The 17,045-nt window shown below is 45.8% G+C and overlaps 1 protein-coding gene across 2 annotated transcripts in view; it reads left to right on the top strand.

Annotated features, from left to right (window-relative positions):
- Positions 1-1,792: 1,792 nt before the first annotated feature.
- The window catches only part of LOC122930850 (tRNA (cytosine(34)-C(5))-methyltransferase, mitochondrial-like), an 83,638-nt gene continuing 68,385 nt past the window's right edge, over positions 1,793-17,045 (top strand). Inside the window, exon 1 of one of the 2 annotated variants that reach the window (XM_044284503.1) lies at positions 1,793-2,012. Coding sequence is in view for 1 of the 2 variants with exons in the window: in XM_044284504.1 (XP_044140439.1) it covers positions 1,996-2,012 (17 nt within the window). In the remaining variant the exon portion in view is untranslated. The remainder of the gene's footprint in view (positions 2,013-17,045) is intronic. The other variant, XM_044284504.1, reaches the window with a different exon arrangement.

Genomic DNA, 17,045 nt, shown 5'->3' with positions numbered 1-17,045 from the left:
CGATCAAGAGGACGAGGTGAGTTATATTTTTACCCCCACAATGGACCTTTTGCTTAGCATTCTGAATTAGGGAATGCTATTACTTTCCATTATAACCATGTTATAAGGGAAAATAATAAAATATACAGAACACCGATCCAAAACCGGAACTTCAGTGAAGAAGTCCGGGTTCGGGTCTGGGTACCACAGTCAGGTTTTTTTATCACGCACATGCAAAACGGATTGCGTGATAAAAACTGAACATCGGAACACAATTGCAGTCAAAACCGACTGCAATTGCGTACCTACTCGCACGATTTTCCCTGATCGCAGACGCAACGCATCCTGACCTAATCTGGACACGCTCGTCTGTAAGGGGCCTAAGGCCTCTTGCACACGACCATGAGTCCCCGGTGGCCGTATTGCAGTCCGCTTACGGCGGATCCGCAATACACAGGACACCGGCCGTGTGCATTCTGCATCACAGATGCGGACCTATTCACTTCAATGGGTCCGCAAATCCGGAGATGAGGGGTGAAACGGAAGCACTATGGGGTGGTGACAACTTGTCCTATCTTTTTGCGGAACAGATGGATCGCGGACCCCATTCAAGTGAATGGGGTCGTGATTTGCATGCGGCTGGCCCTCGGTCAGTGCCTGTGCAATGCGGTCCACTGAACGGGCAGCACATGTTCGTGTGCAAGAGGCCTAAGGTCTTATGTACAGAAACGTATTTTCTTTCTGTGTCCGTTCCGTGTTTTTTTTTTGCAAAAAAAAAAAAAGTTACTCCGTGTGCATTTCATTTCCGTACGTCCTTTGCGCAAAAAATAAATTACAGATAAGGATAGGACTGTTTTATGAACGGACAGCTGTTCTATTCCGCAAGATGCGGAATGGACACGGATGTCATCCGTATTTTCTGCTGATCCATTTTTTGCGGACTGCAAAATACATACGGTCATGTGCATGAACCCTAATTCAGTAGATTCAGGTCATGCAGCGACACATTGCATTATAAATCAGTATAAGGGCTCATGCACACGACCGTATGTAATTTGCGGTCCGCAAAAAACGGATCAGCATAAAATATGGATGATGTCCGTATGCATTCCGTATTTTACGGAACAGCTGGCCCTTTATAGAGCTGTATTATCCTTGTCCGTAATGCGGACAATAATAGGACATGTTCTATTTTTTTTTGGCGGAGCAGAAATACGGATGTACGGAAATGGAATGCACATGGAGTACCTTACGTTTTTTTTTGCGGAGATAAAGAGATGGCTAGTATTAAAAAAAAATAATAATAAAAAAAAAAGCGCCTATGCACCATTCCTCTTTTGGGCTTCCAAAAGTTGGGAGGCCATGCACTGCGATCCAAAGTCCTGCAGTAAAAGGATTGAATACAAATAATATCCACCCTGACCCCCTCCCATACAATATAAACTAAAGGCTACCAGTCGCTTTGTACATTACATACACCGCGCACAATGGTGAAAACGGGGTGTAAAATAAAATTGTTAAAAAATAAAATAAAATCACCCGCATGGATTCTGATTTGGGGGGACTGGTGGCATTAGTGCTAGTAATGTACAGATCTAATCTTCAGATAACTAGCTGCCTCAGGTCTGGACAGTGACCTATTACCCAAAACAAATATGGCCGCTCAAGCTACACAGTGGGCACACCAGCCGCTGCTTGAATAGTCGTATATCCTAATGGGCGCCCACCCCCGGAAGTCACGAGGGGTACGGTATTTTGACGAGTTGATTTTTTTTTGTTAGAACACCGGGTATTCACTATAATAGCGTTCTCCAACCACAACTGCTCCGCTTCCTGTGGACGATAGAATGCTGAACTACACTTCCCAGATTGCAACTGTCCGGGAAGTGACGTACGATACTGGAAGCCGTCACGTGATCACTAGTTCTCGCACCCTTTTGCTGCCGGAATGTTTGATTCCGAGTGGTTACAGGTTGGAGATAATTCTGCACCGTGTTAATATCGCGACATCACTGGATGTCACAGGATGATAGGTGAGTGCTGGCAATGACATTACAACACGAGTTATCTGTGACCTTCCTTCCTGTATTCTGTATATGTGCATGGGGGTCATTCACTAAACTCCGCCCTAGCCACAGCCTACAATAAATAAGCCCCACGCGTCTGTGTAACACCTCCAGTAGAACGTGCTCGCCGGTGCTAGAATTGCACCTATTGAGACAGGGGCGTAGGGATGAGCGAAGCCACTTATTACTTTGCAAAGTCTTTGCGTGATAACTAGTGTTGAGCGAACGTGTGTTTTAAGTTCGGCGTTTAAAGTTCAGGTTAACGGAAAATCGCGTTATGGATTCTAAATTCCGTTATGGTCCGTGGTAGTGGAATCCATAACGCGATTCTTCGATAACCCGAACTTTAGACGCCGCACTTGAAACACAAGTTCGCTCAACACTATTAATAACTTCATAAATTGATTTCTACTGTAAAAAAAACATTTCCCGAACTGGGGTTCAGTTCCAAGTGGTACCCGGGAACCGAACCAGAGTTCGGGAAATGTTTTTTTTTTTTTACAGTAGAAATCAATCTATGAAGTTATTACGCAAAGACTCGCGAGACTTCGCAAAAGTAATAATTTCGGCTCATTGGAGCCAATACATTCTGATACTGTACAGAGAGCTCGCTCCGTACAGTATTTAAACGAAGTACTATGCGAATCGCCTTCAGATGTTTCATCCGAAGTTGATTCGCTCATCCCTAGTACAGGGCATAGTCCCTACGGAGAAATATTCCGGTGGGCCAACACCGTCGGTGCCCTCCTGATGTCCGCCAGCTAAGTACATAACGATCTGTTGCCCTCATCATTAATTAATGCTTGGATGATCAGGCAAGGTACTTATTCAACTTTATCCTCAGTATGGTGATAAGGCGGTATTTTATGCTGCACTGTGGTGTTTGGTTCTGCAGGGGCGGTATCTTGTACTGCTTTACGATATTGCTGGCCCCGCCTACTTGTGGATTGTATTCTTCCTGCCTACTTATGTTGCCCCGCCTTCTTTCAATGTGGATCCGCCTACAACTTGGGGCCACTTTTATTTATTTTATTATTTTCCAGGGCCATTTGAAGTTCCCTGGTATTTTTTTAACACCATCCCCCAATGCAGAGATGTAATGTAAATCATTTTTTCGCCCTTTTTCGATGACACATGGGCCTTTATTTTTTATCTCATTTTAATTTCAGTATTTGTTTGTTTTTATTTTTATAGAAAGGAAAAATGTAAAAAAATAAATATATATTTATTTGTTGATAGCACAATGTGCAACTGAAATAGATATTTTTACATATATAACAGTCTTCGGGTCCATTCACAGGTCCGTAAGTGTTCTGCGGATCCGCAAAACACGGACACCGGCAATGTGCATTCCACAATTTGCAGACCGCACATCACCGGCACTATAATAGAAAATGCCTAATCTTGTCTGCAATTGCGGACAAGAATAGGACATGTTCTATTTTTTTGCAGCACGGATGCGGAAGTGCAGATCCGCGGATGCGGACAGCACATTCCGGCCCCATTGAAAATGAATGGGTCTGCACCCGTTCCGCAAAATTGCGGAACGGATGCGGACCAATTTTGCGGACGTGTGAATGGACCCTTATATCCCATAAGGGTCCATTCACATGTCCGCAAAATGGACCCATATGGGTTATGGGTTATGGGTCAGGGCCAATAGCTGCGTGTGGTGATGTTTTTTAATTTTTTACATTTATTTTCTTTATTTCTTTTGTTTTTATTTTACGCTTTGTTCTCCCCATAAAGTCATACAGGACCTTTGGGGGACCTTTTTCACTTTATTTTTCTTTATTGCCGATTTTGACCTCATATACACGACCGTGACCTTTTGTGATCTGCGAAATATGGATGCGGTCCGTTGTCCACATTTTTCAAACTTATTCTTTTTGCAGAACAGACAAAGGGCGTAATTTCTTAAACTGAAATACGTCTATATTAGGCGTATTTCAGGCACGATGAATTGTTGCGCCACAATCTGCGACTTCTCCCTGCTCACACCAGGTCTAAAATTATGGGCGGCGAAGGGGACGGGCCAGTAGGCCCCTCTCATTTACCATTTTCTATGGCTGGAGGATCCGCCAAAGTTATAAGGAGGCCGGCGCCACTTCATAACTTCGGCAGGACCACCGCCAGCTTAGGGGTTCATTAAGACCGGCGTCTAAAACGCCTGTCTTAATAAATGTTCCGCATGGTGCTGCAGAAGCACACGGATGATCCTTGTACTTTCCTCCTCCATACTCCCATTCCACAAGAGGATAGAAGATGTCTTATACTTGGCCACAACAGCGGACCATGGACCCATTGAAATCAATGGGTCTGCAAAATTTCAGATACAACACAGTCATGTGCATGAGGCCTTCTAGTGTAGCCCCTGAGAGGTTGTATGTGCTGCAGAGCTCAACTGGGTCTACTAAAACCTAGCCAGCTCCGTAGACACCAGGCCCTGGCAAATACATGACCACTGGGACAAGCGGTGGGGAAGGCAGGGACTATGAAAACCTGTCCCTGCCTTCTCTATGGGGAGCCCTGCTGTCTCCAACATTGGGCTCCCATCTTCAGAAGCTGCACGATTAGCATGCAGTTCCACTTCCACTATCAGATAACACTGATGCACTGTGATATTTGGTTCTGCTGGGGCAGTATATTGTGCTGCACTGTGGTATTTGGTTCTGTTCGGGCAGTATATTGTGCTGCACTGTGGCATTTGGTTCTGTTTGGGCAGTATATTGTGCTGCACTGTGGCATTTGGTTCTGTTGGGGCAGTATATTGTGCTGCACTGTGGCATTTGGTTCTGTTGGGGCAGTATATTGAGCTGCACTGTGGTATTTGGTTCTGTTGGGGCAGTATATTGTGCTGCACTGTGGTATTTGGTTCTGTTGGGGCAGTATATTGTGCTGCACTGTGGTATTTGGTTCTGTTGGGGCAGTATATTGTGCTGCACTGTGATATTTGGTTCTGTTGGGGCAGTATATTGTGCTGCACTGTGGCATTTGGTTCTGTTGGGGCAGTATATTGTGCTGCACTGTGGTATTTGGTTCTGTTGGGGCAGTATATTGTGCTGCACTGTGATATTTGGTTCTGCTGGGGCGGTATATTGTGCTGCACTGTGATATTTGGTTCTGTTGGGACGGTATATTGTGCTGCACTGTGGTATTTGGTTCTGTTCGGGCAGTATATTGTGCTGCACTGTGATATTTGGTTCTGTTGGGACAGTATATTGTGCTGCACTGTGGTATTTGGTTCTGTTGGGGCAGTATATTGTGCTGCACTGTGATATTTGGTTCTGTTGGGGCAGTATATTGTGCTGCATTGTGATATTTGGTTCTGTTGGGACAGTATATTGTGCTGCACTGTGGTATTTGGTTCTGTTGGGGCAGTATATTGTGCTGCACTGTGATATTTGGTTCTGTTGGGACAGTATATTGTGCTGCACTGTGGTATTTGGTTCTGTTGGGACAGAATATTAAGCTGCACTGTGATATTTGGTTCTGTTCGGGCAGTATATTGTGCTGCACTGTGGTATTTGGTTCTGTTGGGGCAGTATATTGTGCTGCACTGTGATATTTGGTTCTGTTGGGGCAGTATATTGTGCTGCACTGTGGTATTTGGTAGGGATCGACCGATTATCGGTTTTACCGATATTATCGGCCGATATTGAGGATTTTGACTGTTATCGGTATCGGCATTTATTTTGCCGATATTCCGATAGCGTATGGGGAACACAGATCGCACTGCTGACAGTGCTCTCCGTGTTCCCTCAGCAGCAGCACAGGGGAGAAGGAGCAGTGTCTTCTCCCCCTGTGCCTCTGCTGCCGCTGCAGCCAATGGGATGGGAGGGGCTGTGGCCACTGCGCCACCAATGAAGTTAAATCTCTCATTCATTCAAATTGAACAGGAGGCGGGAGCTGCAGTATCACATAGCCGGCTCCCGACCTCTATGAGCTGTAGCTGCGATCCTCGGTTAACCCCTCAGGTGCCGCGGATCGCAGCTACCGCTCATAGGAGGTCGGGAGCCGGCTATGTGATTCTGCAGCTCCTGCCTCCTGTATATGAATAAATGAGAGATTTAACTTCATTGGTGGCGCAGTGTGCCCCCCCCCCAAGCCCCCCAGTATTAATCATTGGTGGCGCAGTGTGCCCCCCCAAGCCCTCCCTGTATTAATCATTGGTGGCGCAGTGCGCCCCCACATTAAAAACATTGGTGGCGCAGTGCGCCTCCCCACCCAAGCCCCCCCCCCCCCTCCAGTATTAATCATTGGTGGCAGTGGCCACAGGATCCCCTCCTCCTCCGATCGGAGCCCCAGCAGTGTAATCCTGGAGCTCCGATCGGTTACCATGGCAGCCAGGACGCTATTGAAGCCCTGGCTGCCATGGTTAGCTCCATGCTGCTGTGTGCACAGAGCATCAGGGACAGTGTGAGCTCCTATTCACCCTGATAGAGCTCTATCAGGGTGAATAGGACAAGGGTTCTAGTCCCTAAGGGGGCTAAAAGTTAGAGAAAAAAAAACAAACAAAAAGTTAAAAAAATAAATAACCAAAATATTAAGTATAAATGAAAAAAAAATTACAAAAACAAAACTACACATTAACAATAAACATTAATTTTCAGCAGATTTGTGTAGGAATTTTTTATTTTTTATTTTTTAATGAAAATTCCCAGAATATCGGTATAAATTATCGGCTATAGGCTTGAAAGTTCGCAAATTATCGTTATCGGCCCTAAAAAATCAATATCGGTCCATCCCTAGTATTTGGTTCTGCTGGGACAGTATATTAAGCTGCACTGTGATATTTGGTTCTGTTGGGGCAGTATATTGTGCTGCACTGTGGTATTTGGTTCTGTTGGGGCAGTATATTGTGCTGCACTGTGGTATTTGGTTCTGTTGGGGCAGTATATTGTGCTGCACTATGATATTTGGTTCTGTTGGGGAAGTATATTGTGCTGCACTGTGGTATTTGGTTCTGTTGGGGCAGTATATTGTACTGCACTGTGGTATTTGGTTCTGCTGGGGCGGTATAGTGTGCTGCACTGTGGTATTTGGTTCTGTTGGGGCAGTATATTGTGCTGCACTGTGGTATTTGGTTCTGTTGGGGCAGTATATTGTACTGCACTGTGGTATTTGGTTCTGCTGAGGCAGTGTATTGTGCTGCACTGTGGTATCTGGTTCTGTTGGGGCAGTATATTGTGCTGCACTGTGGTATTTGGTTCTGTTGGGGCAGTATATTGTGCTGCACTGTGGTATTTGGTTCTGTTGGGGCAGTATATTGTGCTGCACTGTGGTATTTGGTTCTGTTGGGGCAGTATATTGTGCTGCACTGTGGTATTCGGTTCTGTTGGGACAGTATATTGTGCTGCACTGTGGTATTTGGTTCTGTTGGGGCAGTATATTGTACTGCACTGTGGTATTTGGTTCTGCTAGGGCAGTATATTGTGCTGCACTGTGGTATTTGGTTCTGTTGGGGCAGTATATTGTGCTGCACTGTGGTATTTGGTTCTGTTGGGGCAGTATATTGTGCTGCACTGTGGTATTTGGTTCTGTTGGGGCAGTATATTGTGCTGCACTGTGATATTTGGTTCTGCTGGGGCAGTATATTGTGCTGCACTGTGGTATTTGGTTCTGCTGGGGCAGTATATTGTGCTGCACTGTGGTATTTGGTTCTGTTGGGGCAGTATATTGTACTGCACTGTGATATTTGGTTCTGTTGGGGCAGTATATTGTGCTGCACTGTGGTATTTGGTTCTGCTAGGGCAGTATATTGTACTGCACTGTGGTATTTGGTTCTGCTAGGGCAGTATATTGTGCTGCACTGTGGTATTTGGTTCTGTTGGGACAGTATATTGTGCTGCACTGTGGTATTTGGTTCTGTTGGGGCAGTATATTGTGCTGCACTGTGGTATTTGGTTCTGCTAGGGCAGTATATTGTACTGCACTGTGGTATTTGGTTCTGCTAGGGCAGTATATTGTGCTGCACTGTGGTATTTGGTTCTGTTGGGGCAGTATATTGTGCTGCACTGTGGTATTTGGTTCTGTTGGGGCAGTATATTGTACTGCACTGTGGTATTTGGTTCTGCTGGGGCGGTATATTGTGGTATTTGGTTCTGCTAGGGCGGTATTGTACTACTACTGTTGGCCCTGCCTATTTGTATTGCTCCGCCTTTTGTCAATTTGGACCTGCCTACAACATAGTGCGACTTTTACGTTCTAGTTAAACCCTGGGTGGGACCTGCACCTACCGGACATGTAAGGTATATATTATCGATGTCCGGACGGGAATACTCCTTTAAAAGGGTTGTGCTGAGCTTAGAGACTAATGACCTGTCCTAAGGATCGGTCGTCACCATCCGATCAGTGGGGGTCAGCCTCCCGGCACCTCTGGCGATCGGCTGTTTTGAAGGAGTGACTACAATCTAGGCAGCAAGCAGGTCACACTGAAGAGGACGCAGTGTTTAGACGGGCGCCGCAACCTCCTCATACATCCGGTAGTGCCGGGTGTCGGACCACCACCGATCGGATATTCATTGCCTATCCTGCGAATAGGTCTTTAGTCTTTAAGCTCTGCACAGCCCCTTTCGGCTCAGATTTGACTGAAGGAGTAGTAGTACATGCAGGGCAGGCCCCATTAGGTCACCAGAGTCCGTTAGGCACTATGACTATCTGTCTTACTATACATCCAGCAGAGCTCTGTGGCTTTGGTTATGAACATGATGCAAATGTGAACAGAGCCTAAGAGGCCCCTCTGATGACTACACAGTCATTTACAGTATGGGGGAGATCTATCAAAAGTTGTATAACAGAGAACTGGCTTAGCTGCCCATAGCAACCAATCAGATTCCACCTTTCATTTTTCAGGGCTCCTTTGGAAAATTAAAGGTGGAATCTGATTGGTTGCTATCGACAACAAAGCCAGTGTTCCTCTAATCCACTTTTGATAAATCTCCCTTTATGTGTTGTGTGCGGATATTGTGTTTCTGTAACTCCATTCACACTCAGAAAATATCCACGTGGATTTTTTTTTGTCCATTCTGCAGTAGAGAATAGGTGATACGGTATTTATTCTCTCGCGTTCCACGCGGATTAGCTCCTCACACGGGGGCCGCCCCCTTATGGATCTGCATCACATCAACCTGCAGAAATCGGAGTGTCGGCCTCTCATTCTGCTGCAAAGTTTGTATTTGGGTTTGCCATAGGTGAGCCTGCCATGTGTGAACACATCCCTTACGCGTCAGTCTAAAATAAGTTTTTTTTTTTTATGACCATCCAATAATCCAGAATATTTGATAATCCACAGGCTCCCTATTCGATCCAGATACCGAGGTCTAGCATAGAACAGAGCCAAATAATGATGCATTCCGGAGTCTAAGGGATAATTAAACAGGACATTGTTCGTCGGAGTTTCCCTTTAACACCTCACAGAAACGTCTAATTGCCGGGTACTCTATTAACCCACATAGAATCCGATACGAAACTCTTCCCTCTCTGTGACTCAGCGCGGACAAATTACCTGTCACCAGAGATCTTGTGCTCACCCAGTCCGTGCTGGAAGGTTTCTGGGAATCGCTGATGTCTCTCGGAAGAATGAGGAAGATATTTCCATTGCACAAGACTGTTCTTTTTTTTTATAGGATTATTAAAGGGGTTGTCCAGACATAACTCATGAAATCCACTTTGTACACAGCTTTACAGGGGTTTTCTGTTACTGTGGGCTAACCGCTTTTCTGCCGTAGCTCCAGCGCCGGAAACTATACAGCTCCGTCCTTTGTATAGTGGATGGTCCAGTTTAGGGAGAGTTTGCGTCACTGATAGCATTGAGTCAGCGACTGATGACAGAATCCAGACCCCTTGTGATCACAGTTTGGGAAAAAAAAACAGGATCCTGTGCATCAGTTAGGCCTCCTGCACCCGACCGTTTTTTCCCCCGTTTTTTGCGATCCGTATACGGTCAGTATACGGAACCATTCATTTCAATGGTTCCGCAAAAAAAACGGAATGTATGCATTCTGTTTCCGTTTTTCCGTTCCGTTTAAAGATAGAACATGTCCTATTATTGCCCCAAATCACGTTCCGTGGCTCCATTCAAGTCAATGGTTCCGCAAAAAAAAAAAAAAAACACATACGGAAATGCATACGTATGTCTTCCATTTCCGTTCTGATTTTTTTGCGGAACCATCTATTGAAAATGTTATGCCCAGCCCAATTTTATCTATGTAATTACTATATACTGTATATGCCATACAGAAAAACGGAACGGAAACAAAAAACGGAACAACTGATCCGTGAAAAACGGACCGCAAAACACTAAAAAAGCCATACGGTCGTGTGCAGGAGACCTTATGCACATTTGGCATCCATTTGAGCCATTTCCGTCTGCGATACTTTTTTTAGACCAAAAAAAAAAGTCCTGCATGCAGTATTTTTTATTTGTTTATACTTTATTTATTAATGAATAAATATTACAAACATTTTTCATACAAATAGATTATTTCTAAAAAAAAAATCCCCATTAATCCCCCAAATTAAGAATACCCCATCCAACCCCCTTCCCTCCCCTTGCGATGCGGCACCTAGTGCCCACCGTAGATTAAATCGGGGCAAATCACTAATGGAGCGTAGAGTGTGGTAACCTAAAAACTCCATCTTCCCCATACATTCCGCCATCTCTCTTCACAATTCCTTTGTTTATATAAAATATTTTCAAATCTATTAACCTCTTAACGACACAGGACGTACCTGTACGTCCTGTGTAGTTCCGATCACCGCCGCGTGGCGGCGGTGATCGGAACTGGGTGCCTGCTCAAATCATTGATCAGGCACCCTGGGACAATGCACGGGGGGGGTCCTGTGACCCCCCTGCTGCCATCTCCCCACAGTGTCTGCGATCACAGCAAACCTGCGGTTGGTGCGTTTCTGGTTATTTGGGTCTCTGGGGACCCGATAACCTGGAACAGGATGGTGATCGGTGGTGTGATAATACACCACCAATCGCCATCCTGTGATCCTGAGAGGTGATGGTGACATCACCTCTCAGGATCGGCTCTGATTGGCTGCAGGGGCTGGCGGGCCAGCACCCCCTTCACCTTCACTAAAAGGTATTTAGGGAAAGGTTAGGGACAGGTTAGGTTAGGCAGGGATATTCAGTTTAGTTGAAAAAAAAAGTTTTTAGTTGCATCACCCTAAATTGGGTGTCTGGGGTCCACAGCGGAGCTGTGTGACCCTAGCCACTTCAACCCCGCTAGCTAAAACCCCCTTAATGACCAGGCCACTTTTTACACTTCTGCACTACACTACTTTCACCATTTATTGCTCGGTCATGCAACTTACCACCCAAATGAATTTTACCTCCTTTTCTTCTCACTAATAGAGCTTTCATTTGGTGGTATTTCATTGCTGCTGACATTTTTACTTTTTTTGTTATTAATCGAAATGTAAAGATTTTTTTTGCAAAAAAATGACATTTTTCACTTTCAGCTGTAAAATTTTGCAAAAAAAAACGACATCCATATATAAATTTTTCGCTAAATTTATTGTTCTACATGTCTTTGATAAAAAAAAAATGTTTGGGCAAAAAAAAAATGGTTTGGGTAAAAGTTATAGTGTTTACAAACTATGGTACAAAAATGTGAAGCAGCTCTGACTTTCTGAGCACCTGTCATGTTTCCTGAGGTTCTACAATGCCCAGACAGTAGAAAACCCCCACAAATGACCCCATTTCGGAAAGTAGACACCCTAAGGTATTCGCTGATGGGCATAGTGAGTTCATAGAACTTTTTATCGCCGTACTCAGGAGAAGTTGGGGAATGTGTTTTGGGGTGTCATTTTACATATACCCATGCTGGGTGAGAGAAATATCTTGGCAAAAGACAACTTTTCCAATTTTTTTTATACAAAGTTGGCATTTGACCAAGATATTTTTCTCACCCAGCATGGGTATATGTAAAATGACACCCCAAAACACATTCCCCAACTTCTCCTGAGTACGGCGATACCACATGTGTGACACTTTTTTGCAGCCTAGATGCGCAAAGGGGCCCAAATTCCTTTTAGGAGGGCATTTTTAGACATTTGGATCCCAGACTTCTTCTCACACTTTCGGGCCCCTAAAAAGCCAGGGCAGTATAAATACCCCACATGTGACCCCACTTTGGAAAGAAGACACCCCAAGGTATTCAATGAGGCGCCTGGCGAGTTCATCGTTTTTTGTTTTTTTTTTGCATAAGTTAGCGGAAATTGATTTTTTTTTTTTTTTTTCTCACAAAGTCTCACTTTCCGCTAACTTAGGACAAAAATTTCAATCTTTCATGGACTCAATATGCCCCTCATGGAATACCTTGGGGTGTCTTCTTTCCGAAATGGGGTCACATGTGGGGTATTTATACTGCCCTGGCTTTTTAGGGGCCCTAAAGCGTGAGAAGAAGTCTGGAATATAAATGTCTAAAAAATTTTACGCATTTGGATTCCGTGAGGGGTATGGTGAGTTCATGTGAGATTTTATTTTTTGACACAAGTTAGTGGAATATGAGACTTTGTAAGAAAAAACAAACAAAAAAAAAAATATATTTCCGCTAACTTGGGCCAAAAAAATGTCTGAATGGAGCCTTACAGGGGGGGTGATCAATGACAGGGGGGGTGATCAATGACAGGGGGGGGTGATCAATGACAGGGGGGGTGATCAATGACAGGGGGGTGATCACCCATATAGACTCCCTGATCACCCCCCTGTCATTGATCACCCCCCTGGTAAGGCTCCATTCAGACGTCCGTATGATTTTTACGGATCCATGGATACATGGATCGGATCCGCAAAACACATGTGGACGTCTGAATGGAGCCTTACAGGGGGGTGATCAATGACAGGGGGGTGATCACCCATATAGACTCCATGTTCACCCCCCTGTCATTGATCACCCCCCTGTAAGGCTCCATTCAGACGTCCGTATGATTTTTACGGATCCATGGATACATGGATCGGATCCGCAAAACACATGCGGACGTCTGAATGGAGCCTTACAGGGGGGTGATAAATGACAGGGGGTGATCAGGGAGTGTATATGGGTGATCACCCCTCTGTCATTGATCACCCCCCTGTAAGGCTCCATTCAGACGTCCGCATGTGTTTTGCGGATCCGATCCATGTATCCATGGATCCGTAAAACACATACGGACGTCTGAATGGAGCCTTACAGGGGGGTGATCAATGACAGGGAAGTGATCAGGAAGTCTATATGCGTGATCACCCCCCTGTAAGGCTGCATTCAGACGTCCGTATGCGTTTTGCGGATCCGATCCATGTGTCCGTGGATCCGTAAAACACATACGGACATCTGAATGGAGCCTTACAGGGGGGTGATCAATGACAGGGGGTGATCAGGGAATCTATATATGGGTGATCACCCGCCTGTCATTGATCACCCCCCTGTAAGGCTCCATTCAGACGTCCGTATGTGTTTTGCGGATCCGATCCATGTATCCGTAAAAATTATACGGACGTCTGAACGGAGCCTGACAGGGGGGTGATCAATGACAGGGGGGTGATCAGGGAGTTTATATGGGGTGATCATGGGTGATCAGGGGTTCATAAGGGGTTAAAAAGTGACGGGGGGGTTTAGTGTAGTGTGGTGTTTGGTGCGACTTTACTGAGCTACCTGTGTCCTCTGGTGGTCGATCCAAACAAAAGGGACCACCAGAGGACCAGGTAGCAGGTATATTAGACGCTGTTATCAAAACAGCGTCTAATATACCTGTTAGCGATCGCAGCTGGCAGGCTGGAGATCCACTCGCTTATCTTCCGTTCCTGTGAGCGCGCGCGTTCACAGGAAATCTCAGCCCTCGCGAGATGACGCGTATATGCGTCACTGTGCGCAGGGCTGCCGCCTCCGGACCGCACATCTGCGTTAGGCGGTCCGGAGGCGGCTAGACCCCCCTAGGGGTGCTGCAGCTTTCCCCCCTGCCCCCCCCCCCCCCCACACAACTTTTTTGGGGGCGCAATCAGTTTTCATTTTTTTCCTGGGGATCGTACTAGTTTTCCGGCCCACCAGTTAAGTCCACCGGAGCCCCCTACCGGTGAACTTGCATGGTGTACCCCAGAGCATTTTGAGCCTGCGCTTCCTGATTTTGTTGACCAACCAGGAATACAGATTTCCACAGTGGGCTTCACTGAATATGATTATTTAAGTCTTTTTTTCAGTGACCACTTTGTAAATCTGATAGTGGAGCAGACAAACCTGTTCGCCCAACAGTTCATTGCTCAACACCCGGGCTCCTTTTTAGCTAGGGCAGGTTCCTGGACTCCGGTCAGTGCAGCCGAGATTAGGACGTTTTTGGGCCTTGTGCTGCACATGGGCCTAGTCAAAAAACCTAGTGTCAGGCATTACTGGAGTGGGGACGTCCTCTACCAGACCCCACTTTACAGTACGGCCATGACACATATCCGGTTTGAGGCCATCCGGAAATGCCTGCATTATGCAGATAATGCAGCATGTCCCCCCCCAAGGTGATCCTGCCTATGACCGCCTGTACAAAATCAGGCCGGTCGTCGATCACTTTGGGGCCAAATTTTTGGAGGCCTATGTACCTGAAAGGGAGGTTGCGGTTGATGAGTCTCTCATTGCTTTTAAGGGGAGACTCATTTTCCGCCAGTATGTTCCCTCTAAGCGGGCGAGGTATGGCGTGAAGCTGTACAAACTTTGTGAGAGTACCTCAGGGTACACTTACAAGTTTCGTGTGTACGAGGGGGAGATTCCCGTATTGAACCCCCAGAATGTCCCCCCACTCTGGGTGTTAGCGGGAAACTTGTGTGGGACCTTATGCACCCACTGCTAGATAAGGGTTACCACCTGTACGTGGATAACTTTTATACTAGTATCCCCTTGTTCCAGTCCCTCGCCGCCAGATCCACGTCCGCTTGTGTGACCGTGCGGAAAAATCAACGCGGCCTCCCTACCCACCCCCTCCAGGTACCTATCCCCAGGGGTGCGACCTGTGCCCTTATCAGTGGAAACCTGTTGCTGGTCAGATATAAGGACAAGAGGGATGTCCTTATGCTGTCCACAATCCACGGTAACAGCACCACCCCTGTCCCTGTGCGAGGTACCGCGGCAACAGTCCTCAAGCCCGATTGTATCGTCGACTACAATCGGTATATGGGAGGAGTTGATCTCTCTGATCAAGTGTGATTTTTTTTTTTAACCCCTCCAGCGCTATTTTACTATGCATTCTGTATTCAGAATGCTATTATTTATAAGGGAAAATAATACAATCTACAGAACACCGATCCCAAGCCCGAACTTCTGTGAAGAAGTTTGGGTACCAAACATGCGCGATTTTCCTCACGCGAGTGCAAAACGCATTACAATGTTTTGCACTCGCGCAGAAAAATCATACGTGTTCCCGCAATGCACCCGCACATTTTCCCGCAACGCCCGTGTGAAAGAGGCCTTACAGTGACCCATGATTTAGCGAATAGCCTCCTAGTTTCCTTATAATCCTGTTGGAATCTAATTAGTGACCCAGACTCTAAAAATATTACGATGGGTAGATCTACTCAATAAAAACGGGAGGTTTAATTCTCCTTGTTGAAGCGGTTGATACAGATAGTTTATTTTAAGCCTTACCCGCTTTGTTCCCCAAAGTAAATCATTTATAACGGTCTCAATTAACTTAAAAAATTTGGCTTCAATCCTAACCGGGGAGTTTCTAAGAGTATAAAGAAATTGAGGTAGTATCGCCGTTTTCACTAGGGATACTCTGTCGGCAGCCGAAGCCATTCTGTAATTTTTGATCTTAGTTTAATAATCAGCGGAATTAAGTTTAGCTGTACAAACTCTTCTACTTTGGGAGAAATGGTTAAACCTAGATATTCAAAAAAGTCAACGACTCTCACCATAGTCAGGGGGCCTGTCAGAGGATAGTCAATTTTTTCGATCAGCATTAGCACAGTTTTAGACCAGTTAATGTCAAAACCTGACACTGATCCAAAATCCGTTAATGGTCTGAATAAGTTCAGGAAGTGTAATAACGGTATGATCAATAAAAAACAAAACATCATCGGCGTAGAGAGAGACCCGATCCTCTGTACCCAGTATCCCGAAGCGTCAAGAGGTTCTATGTATATATCAAATAATAATGGAGAGAGAGGACAACCCTGACGGGGGCCTCTGGTCGAGGGAATACTGTCCGTCAAGCTGCCGTTCACACTCACTCTTGCTGTGGGAGTTCTGTACATAAGTTTAATCATATCGATAAATTTAGGGCCAAAGCCCATCCTTCCCAGAACTTTCCAAATAAATCTCCACTCCACCCTGTCGAACGCCAGGATGGATCTGGAGACTCCCCCCAGTGACTGGATGGTAACGGAAAGACGGTGCAGATTATAGTATGTGCTCTTATTTGGAATAAAACCAGTATTTTGTTTTCTAAAGAAACGGATCTCTGATGCAAATGGCTCAAACGGATGCCAAATGTGCATTAGGGCTCATGCACACGACCGTTTTTGTTTTGCGGTCCGTTTTTCACGGATCCGTTGTTCCGTATCTGAGTTTCCCCCCCCCCTCTGATTTAAGTCCTGTTCCGTTATTGCACAAAACATATCCGTATGGCCTCCGTATTTGATCATTTTTTTGCGGATCGTATACAGATACAGAAAGGCCTCATGTACACGACCGTTGTTTTGGTCTGCACCCGAGCCTCAGTTTTTGCGGCTTGGATGCGGACACATTCACTCCAATGCAGCCGCAAAAGATGCGGACAGCACTCCGTGTGCTGTCCGCATCCGTTGCTCTGTTCCGTGGTCCGCAAAAAAAAATATAACCTGTCCTATTCTTGTCCGTTTTGCGGACAAGAATAGGCAGTTATATCAACGGCTGTCCGTGCCCTTCTGCAAATGGCAGAACACACACGGACGCCATCTGTGTTTTGTGGATCCACAATTTGAGGACCGCAAAACACACAACGGTCGTGTGCATGAGGCCTAAGACTGAGTTCACATCAGCGTTCAGCACG

The sequence above is a fragment of the Bufo gargarizans genome, chromosome 3, assembly GCF_014858855.1.
Source record: "Bufo gargarizans isolate SCDJY-AF-19 chromosome 3, ASM1485885v1, whole genome shotgun sequence".
In the NCBI taxonomy this organism is placed as follows: Eukaryota; Metazoa; Chordata; class Amphibia; order Anura; family Bufonidae; genus Bufo; species Bufo gargarizans.
The sequence above is the reverse complement of the archived record's forward strand: the minus strand, read 5'-3'. Positions and strand labels throughout refer to the sequence as shown.